Source organism: Penicilliopsis zonata (assembly GCF_001890105.1).
Source record: "Penicilliopsis zonata CBS 506.65 unplaced genomic scaffold ASPZOscaffold_4, whole genome shotgun sequence".
Lineage (NCBI taxonomy): Eukaryota > Fungi > Ascomycota > Eurotiomycetes > Eurotiales > Aspergillaceae > Penicilliopsis > Penicilliopsis zonata.
In genome coordinates this window covers 872821-881862 of record NW_019208914.1, presented here as the reverse complement: position 1 = coordinate 881862, position 9042 = coordinate 872821, and the positions used below count along the sequence as shown (strand labels likewise).

Below are 9042 nucleotides of genomic sequence, written 5' to 3'. Positions count from 1 at the left end.
GATTTCACATACTGGCAAAGTCACCTAGAAGAGTCAGCACTCGCAATCATCACATCAACGGACTGTTCATGTTCATTCAAACTTACCAGAGTCACAGACGACAACCTACTCGTCGCAAAGAACAGAAATCTTATTCAGCGATTTGTCCCACCGATATCGCAGGGGGAGGGGATTGCGGGGTACTTACGGTGCCGGTCGCCTTGAGCTGCTCGAGAGAGGAAGACATGGTGAACGGATTGAAGAAAAGAATCGATGGAGAAATAAACCGGGGGGAGAAAGGTAAGGGATCTGACACGAAGCAGAGAAGGAGGGGGAGAGTAGAAAGGAGAAGAAGCCCAGGTTAAAAGACAAGGCGTGGCGACTGGACCGAAGCTGGCGGAAAGGGTGGGATGGTGGGGCGGTATGACGCCTGTTGGGAGCTATAACTAAGTATTATTGTTATAACTATTGTTAGGATGGAGTATGAAGGATAAGTATAGATCTATCCAGGTCAATTTATACCAAGACTTATTGATAGTTGTCTGAGCTATAACACCCCTCTTCTATAACACCTCCCTCTCTCCCATCGTAATTATTGGTATCTGTACCGAGTATACTCCGTACTACAAGTACAGTCAGGAGCTGACTAAGGCTCGGCGCAGTGTGCTCCGGCCGTTGGATTCAATTGCCGCTTTCTTCACCGGAAGTCGTTGGCTATTGTTGTTATTGATGGAGAAAGAAAGGCACCCAGTCCAGCCCCACGCGGGGATCAATAGGCGGAAAAGAGGTCATGGACATGGTCATTGGGGACCGCCAGCAGCCTGAATGCATATATTAACTCCCTCGTTAATGCCGCTGGACACAGTTCCATTCGTACACCCGCCCGGCTTCGTCTCCCGTGTAGACCACAGTGGGCAGAGCGAGGATACAGCTGATCCCGACGGCGATGTTGGCGCCGTTGTCGCGCTGGTGGTCGACATGGTGGAGTTGCCGGATCAGGTCCAGCTCGAACCGGCCCTGGCGGACCGTCTTGCTCCAGATGTTGACGAGACCCCGGCGATGGCCCGTCAAGACCAGCTCGCGTTCCAGCCACTCGTCGCCACTCCCCTCGTAGAAGATACAGCACAGGACGTGGTCGTCGGCCGCCTCGCAGACCACTTGGTCCAGTAACACATCCCCGTTGAGCGTATACATGGTGAGCCGGTTACCCCTGCATACCATCACGTCGCCGGTCACCTCGTTGATTCGGGCGCACTAGTGAGTTCCAGCGAGTTAGAATGAAATAACAACAAATTCTGGTAAAAAGAAAATAGAAAAAAAAAAAGAACAAGAGAAAATTACCTCCACCGGTCCCTCAGCAGGAAGTTCCCTCACGAAACTCTGGCGGTTCAGATCCCACAGCAGGATCTGTCCATCCGTCGAGGCGGAAAGAAGAGTGCTGAACGCTCGCGACACGGCTAGCACCGTGACGGGCGTCCGATGCCCGAACAGTGACCCCGTGGGCTGGAGATCAACGAACTTGGACGTAAACGTATATGTCCAGGTCGAGATGGTGCAATCCGTGCCGGTCGTGATCAGGGTTCTCGAGTCTGCAAAGATCGCACAGGACAGTTGGCCGATATGCAAGTGCTCGAAGTGACCAAGAAGCTATAGTACAACGGTGAGTTACCTTTACTTCAAAGAGAGAGATTGAGTTGAACGTACCTTACGGCTGTCTGCCGAGTAGAACCGAACACTTCCATCCGAGAATCCCCATTCCATGTACCTGTCATAGTTTGGGGGGATATTCAGTCTCAAGGCAGCGGCGCAGAGAAGACGGTCTTGTTTCATGGATAACGACGAGACTTTCTCTTTGGTATCTATCGAGGAAAGAGGGGAGGAGAAATCAATCGAGCTGTATCAGAAGACACATTTGGAAAATTGAAAAAAAAAAAAAAAAAACTTACCTAGAAGTGAAATGGGAACCTGGGTGAGCGACTCAGCAAGGTAGTCAAGCCGTGGGGTCTTATACTGCTGCTCTTCCCTCGAAGGGTGAGAGCGGTTGAAGATCTGATAGGGAGTTTGTCCAAAGTTATGGATGATGCCAATAGTCGCCATTCGCTCCATGGGGTCGTCAATGTTATCCACATCCTTGGCCCCCTGGTAGGAGAGGTGGTGGAAGACGTTGACGGCCTCGACCGCTGCCTCGCCCTTTTGCTTACAGCCAAACACCAGGTCGATCCAATGGTGTAGGTTCTGCGTCACATAGGGGCTTTCCAGCGCTTCCCGGTGTTTGGTGATGAAGATCTTCGGATCGCCCTTGGCCCATGGAGGCAGCTCGACCGAATCGATGACCTTGGTCATGTTCTGGAGCAACCCAAAATCATACCGGTTCGAATTGACGAGGAACTCGGGGAGGTAGAAAAATTCCGGGATCAGCTCTCTCACGTCGGTCATGTTCCCGCGAGAAGCAGACTCCCAGGCATTAGCCACAGAGTAGAAGAGTCGATCTGCGTGGTCAAAAGTCCCGCCTTGGAGGAGTAGATACGACTTGACAAAAGGCTGGAGGCGGATCAGGTACGAGCACACAATCATCGCGGAGGAATAGTGAGTCCCGTAATGGAATGGAGGGAAATTGTCGTCCCCCATCTCCGCAAACGAATTGTATCGCTCTCTCAGTTCGGCTTCACGTTCAGGTGTCTGGCAGCCCATGGGCTTGGAGAGATCGCGGAATGTCTTTGGATTTGTCAGGTCCAGCTCCTCGCTTGTGTAGTCCGCCAGGACCCAGGGGAAGACCGGGTACTGGGTTAAGTCGTTGAACGTTCTTCCTGCAAGCGTGTTCACTAGCATCAGATAATGGAAATTCGACATTTCCCCCCTGACCCATTTCCGGGTGGCTGGGTTTGCAGGCGAGTGTCCAAAGACACTCGCAAATTTCGAGCCAAGAGATTGTGGCGCGTCATCCTGGCTTCTCAGCATCTCGAATCTCCAAATATCCTCCGGGCGAGAATGGATCGTGCTCCCGGTGACTTGTGGAGCCTTGGAGGCTAATTGATTGCAGAGGTCGTCTCGGACCCTTGAGGATATAAGGGTCAGCAGGTAACTCGTTCCATCGGTGAAGAACACCTCCAGGGCAACATCACGGAAAAGAAACCGCCGTTTCGAGACGCTGACCAAGTCCAACCATTTCCAGCTTCTCGTCTCGTGCTCATGGGATCTGCGGACGTTGGCCTCTCTGCCAGCGATCATGCGAACGTAGGGGTCTCTCTCTTCAGAAGGAGCTTGCCAGACGTTTACAATCTCGCCGTCTGCCCGTTGAAAGAAGTTATCCAGAATGTAGATACTGTCTTTGCCAAGGATAAGAAGCCCTTCGTTTGCCTCCAGCCCTATGATGCGAGAGACATTGCAGACGCTTTGGACCTGGTCTCCACGGTGGAGGCTCCTCATCACCTTGCGGTTCTTATCCTCATAGTCTTCAAAATCCGCTTTGGGATCATCCACCATCTCAAAACTCTCGTCGAGGACACTCTTCGTGTCTGCGTCGACGACACCACCCTGGGGATTTTGCTCGCCCGGCTCCGCTGTCATGGCTACAGGGGTGATGGACGCAGTCTCGCTACTCGGCAAGGGTTGCAGTTGCGTGTCGATTTTGATGGCTGGGGGCTCCGATGCCTTTCTCTTGGGTTGGTAGTCCTGTTGCTCCCCAGACTCATCGGGGACTATCCGGCGCCTCATCCGACTCCGTCCCTCGGTTTGGTCGAGGCGCCATTTGCGTTCTTTCTTATCCGCCAGAACACCACCAAAGCGGCGAAGATCCATCGACAGGTTTGAGAAAGCAGACCACATAAAGGCCGCATTATCCTGCTGGTCCTGTAAAGCTCTCTGATGTTTCAAGAATTCCGAAGCCGAGATATTGGCGACCCAGCGCTGAAAGGTGACGTCGTGCTTCCGCATCACCTCCTCTTCAAACATTTCACTCTGGTTCCACACCTTCAACTTCTCTTTGCGTTTTGTCCCTCTCACCCGTGCTGAATCTTCAGTTTTGGAGTTCTCGCCTTGCACAAAAGATTCCCAGACTTTAGACAGTGATCCGAAGAACAAGGCATCAAGATCGTCACGCTGGTCATCAACCCATTCAAGGAAAGCAGCATCATCCATCCCCACAAGCATTTCGAAGGACCCCGACAATCGTTGTTGAAGCGATGTCGATGCGTGTGCCAGGATCGCAGACATCTCAGCAGGCTTCTGGACGAGGATGACGCGCCAGAGGCTGGCAGCGGCAGGGCGGACAGCTTCGTGGTCACTGATTAACCGGGTATAAAGCAGGTAGCACAAGAGCTGCAAGTATTCAGAGTGTGCTTCGCTGGTCGAAAGGAGCACCGCCTGCCAGTATGTCAGGCGTTTCAAGAAGAGCAATGCCTCCGTATCATCGATTTCCGATAACCTCAGCAAGGCGACTCGGAAAATTGTTGTCTGGATGGTGACGATCGACTGGCTACACAGCCGAATGATCTTCAGAGAGGATATCTCTGGCTGCTGAAGGAATTCCAAAATGGTTCCCAAGAAATCAAGAGTTGGGATAGCCCCGTCAACGAACCACCCTTCGTATAATGCTTCACCTATGTGGGTGGCAAAGCGTCCCAGATTCGTGAGGACCCGTGATTCCAAGAGTAGTTGTTTATCCGAGCTCGAGATGCCTCGTAGCTTGGCCAGGAAGCTTCTGAAAACCCAAGATTCGAAGAATGTTTGGTGTTCAGGGAAACTAGGGGGTGTTTTCAAGTAGAGACCCAGACCGGAGAAGTCTTTCCTTTGCAGAAGCTGATCGGAGAAGACGATGAGAATCAGTTCCAGCACAGATTTGACAATAGGATTCTCAGTCATGGTCCCATTCCCGCTAGGGTCGGTATGAATAGAATGGCGTATACAAGCAGGCGATGGCAAATATTTCGCCTTGTCAGATGAAACCAGAATGAACGATGATCCACGACGGAGTGAGCCGCCGCGTTCATCTGGGATACCGGATCCTTCAACGGTGGTTGTTCGCAACACTGTTGCTGGACTCGAACGCGGGCGAATGACCAAGTTTTTATCATCAAGACTCAATGTACCATCGCGAAAGTTCAATTCCGCATCGGGGCTGACAATGTCCGACCCAACAGCCACGGGGAATAGAACTGAGAGTAATTCCTGAACGTAAATTGACTGCGTGGCGAAATCCCGAAACCCAGATGACTTTGCGTGCATCATGGTAAAGAAATCAACAACGGTAATGAGGATTGCAGCGCCTTCGATTGGTTTTCCTGTTTCGCATCCTTAGTCGCTGGGGCTTCTCAAGATATTTGCGCTTTGGGATATTTCTTACCAACGGGAGAAGATGAAGACATGGATGGTCGGGTTACTTGGTAAAGAAGATTTTGCAACAATTGACGGCTGTTCTCCTCTGAGCCCAGCCCGTCGGTTTCCAAAACCGCTTTCTTCAAGCCACTCTGCATCATCGCTGTGATGACTGGTAGCACCTCGGGGAAGACTACTGTGACCTTGCTCCTGGACGACATGACCTCAAAAAGCACAGAAGGATCAAATGGTCCGTGAAAATTGAGGAGCCCAACATCTAGACCAAAGAGGATGGAGAGGCAGATCGGCCATAACACCGGGACGTGTGTCCAGCGTTTGAGACGGCGTTGCATGATCACATATCCCCCATTCTTGTCACCAAACTTCTTGCTGTATATACTGCCGTGGATGACAATCAGACGAGCCAGTATCTTGGCTGCGAGTACAACAACCTCCGGCTCATCCTCGCACATAAGGTACAAAAGCCACTGTAGAAATGTCAGGAAAGGTTTGCCGTACAGGGGTGGAACGTATCTGTTGAGCTTCGCAAACATACTTTATTCGTGACCGCTCTAGCAAATTTTTTGATTGGAGTAAGATCATGGGCCTGCAGAAGGTACGAGCAATACATGCGGAGCATGGCTATTGCTACTGTGGAACTTGGTACATGTTTTCCTGGATTGGCACCGGAGTCGAGTGGCTGTTGCGGGCCTTTGAGAAATCGGATACTTTTCTTCTTCTGCAATGCAGGGGATGGCTTCTGCTTATGAAGAGAATATGTGATGAAAAGAGCCAAGGACCGAAGTAGCTCTGTGGACAAACAACTGTCCATCAGAGATCTAAATGCATTGATCAGAAGCTGCAAAGCTTCTTGAGTGAATTCCTCTCCCTTTAAACATTCCAGAAGTTTCTTGTTCACTCCTAGTTATAGTAAGTAGAAGCTTCCAGGGGCAAAATTCTCAGTTGAAAACTTACGCATGCGAGAGAGGCGTTTTGAATTGAAACGACGGAATTGGCTCTCAGCAGCAAAGACGGCAAATTGCGAATAGTAGAGCTGTAGTAGAGGAAGTTCTCCGACTCGCCAGATATCAAGATCCACCAACAGCACTCTATATGCCAGGGGGTTGGTGATGATGGAGCGGCGAGGGTTCTCAAAATCATAGCCAACGAACTTGAGAGTAAGACGGAGGAGCTGAACGGCCAGGTCAGATCTCTCCTGGCCATTGGAGACCACAACTGGTGTTTTGGAGGAAGCCGTGGGTTTCTCATGTGGAAACCCAAGCTTTTCTCGGAGTAGCGCTGCCAAAATCCCGTATCCATTTTCCCTTTCCATGGCTTCGCTATTTCTCCAGCTATCCTGCACTGCCTCGTACAATATTTCAACAGACAAAAGCAAGCTTTCTGCCGTGCTTGCGGCTTGAATCAAGCTCAGCTGGACCGCTGCGCAGCCGCCAATGCGCCAGCTCGCGTCATCCAAAGACTGGGGAACTGCAACTACGGGATCACCGGTTAGGATCCCAACACCGTGGGCCTGTGTTAGAGCACCATTGATTGCAGGTGTCGCGCCGTTGACTGCGACTGCGTTGCCACCAGACTTGGTCAACTGATTCAGATTCTTTGCCGCCTGTTTAGACAAAGATTTAACCAATTGAGACTCGTCAACATTGTTATTGTCGTCATCGTCAAGAACGCCCGCAGGGCAGATGTTGATCAGAATAGAACTCTCATGAATAAGGACACTCGCTTTCCGTCGGATGGCAGTAATGATATCAGTGTCTTCCTCTTTATCGGGGTGAAGATGTTCGTTTCGTAGATTCAAGGCCGCGGACGCTTTATAGGTTTGAAAGGACCCCAAGCAATCTTGAAAGTTGCCAAAGTAACGCGGACCAAGATTATAAAAGACGGAGACCATGTCGTCGCTGTATGTCTCCTCAAAAAGGATCCCACTCCCCAATGACCAACGAGAGGATGAGACCCCCTTGCCTAGTCTCATCGCCAAGTCTTGAGGCGTTCCGAAAAAGGCTTGAACGCGTGGTGTTCGGTTCTGAGGATTTGCCAAGGGCGCCGCTGGATAATCGATTTTGAGCTGTTCGACAAATTCTCCGTCTATGAAGAGAGAGGCACGGGAGGAACCGGTAGATTTTGGTCGTTTGTGAATCACACAGATATGATACCATCGATTCGGTTCGAACGCCATCGATTTGAACCGAACACTGGGGCGAGAGCCTCTGATTGAAGTCTGGAGGATGAAATGGCGAGTTTCTTTCTCGAGATATGCAAGGAGGAAGCAAGTCTGACTGGCGTCGAATGCTCCAAAAATGGTTGAGTGAGTGTCTGGGTCAAACTGATCAAAACGCGCCCACACTGCCAGAGTGTAGCCGGATGAAGAAACGGGTGGGAACGAGCGCCCGAGAGTCGAGAATTCTACAGAAGAATATCCATGTAATGACATATCGAAATGGATGAAGGGAGGCTCTTTCGAGCACTTGAAGGCATCGAGAAGAAACCTTAGGACCTCAGGGCGATCATGGGCCTCTCGGTACAGGGTGACGGCATCGTCCACATTACTCATTCCCTGGGTGCAAAGGACCCGCGCAAGTTCCTGATACAAGGCTCGCTCTGGTTCCGGGCGATCGCCACTAAAGAGGAGCGGCAAGATCGAGGATAACATGCCGGTCGCATTCAAAGCCGCCACATTTCGCTGAGACTGGGAGGCCAGTTGACACAGACATGCGGGAATAGCTAGAGTTAGGGGACAACCCCTCGGCAGCAACGACGGTTGAGCCAGCCAAAGCCGAAGAAAGAGACCGAGAAGTTCCGGAACTTCTACGATTTCTGCAGCTCCCAGAGATCGGTCCAAGGCTGATCGGACATCAGTGGGGGAGACATTGTCGTCGCCCCTGTGCTGCATCTTGGTGCTTAGGGTGGAGAAGACATCTGCAATCGTCTCTTGACAGAGGGCGGCAGCCAGGATGCTGCCGTAGAAGTGTTCCCGGTCACCATCAACGCTATGCGTCTCCCGGGCTAGATGTGCTAGAGCATTTTCCAGGACAAGGGACCCTCCTCCTGCGATGCGTTTTGCAAAATACCGCTTATTTCCAAAGTGTTCTTTCAGACTCTCGGCCAGCACTCCCAACGCATCCTTGCACAGCGTCAGTAAAGACCTCCGCTCATCCCTCGACAGTCCCTCGGCATCATATATCCCGGAGACCTTGGAAATCAGGTCTAACAGGGTCTGGAAACCCAACAGGTGACGAAACGCGTCTTTGGCCGCCCGGGGGTGGTCATTGTCGATGAAGGTATGACGCAGGCGGAGCAACGACTCGGTCGCGGTGAGGACATCCTCCAAATCGGCACCCTTGTGGCCACAGATAGCTTTCAGCTCTCGGAGAATGGGTGTTAAATCAGCAGCAAGTCGCTCGGCCGACGAGGAAAGCGGGGGGGAGCGGAGGAGTGAATTGGCGTGGATCATCGCGCCGCTGAATTTTAACCACCGACTACTACCTCTGCTGGCCACTGCCCATCAGAAACCAGGTACCGGCGTGTTGCGTGAAGATCGAGGCGGTCTGCATTGGTATGTGGTTGTGCTGCTAACGAATCTCGACGTCGGAATGGAGGGGGCACGCACGCCTGCTAGTGAGTCCGCCAGGGCCAGTCGTCAGCACCCCATCACTTCAACGAGTCAAGGGAGTAAGCACACGCTCAATTGCTGCTCTGCAGTACTATGCAGGTCCTCCCAGCATCTCTCGA

General features: G+C 51.7%; 2 protein-coding genes across 2 annotated transcripts in view; both read right to left on the bottom strand.

The window, feature by feature from the left end:
- The window catches only part of ASPZODRAFT_130421 (hypothetical protein), a 1581-nt gene extending 1299 nt beyond the window's left edge, over positions 1 to 282 (bottom strand). The window contains exons 1-3 of the mRNA XM_022722497.1: positions 188 to 282; positions 87 to 105; positions 13 to 24 (exon numbers count right to left, since the gene is read on the bottom strand). Of these exons, the coding sequence (XP_022582907.1) occupies positions 13 to 24; positions 87 to 105; positions 188 to 226 (70 nt within the window). The 5' untranslated portion in view covers positions 227 to 282. The remainder of the gene's footprint in view (positions 1 to 12; positions 25 to 86; positions 106 to 187) is intronic.
- Positions 283 to 825: 543 nt separating this feature from the next.
- Positions 826 to 8764, bottom strand: ASPZODRAFT_62592 (hypothetical protein; the record flags this gene model as incomplete). The annotated part of the gene is made up of 7 exons (XM_022729087.1): positions 826 to 1233; positions 1321 to 1626; positions 1684 to 1838; positions 1926 to 5258; positions 5321 to 5780; positions 5849 to 6213; positions 6268 to 8764. 7 exons carry the CDS (start codon positions 8762 to 8764, stop codon positions 826 to 828), a joined length of 7524 nt encoding a protein of 2507 aa, XP_022582906.1.
- Positions 8765 to 9042: the final 278 nt, after the last annotated feature.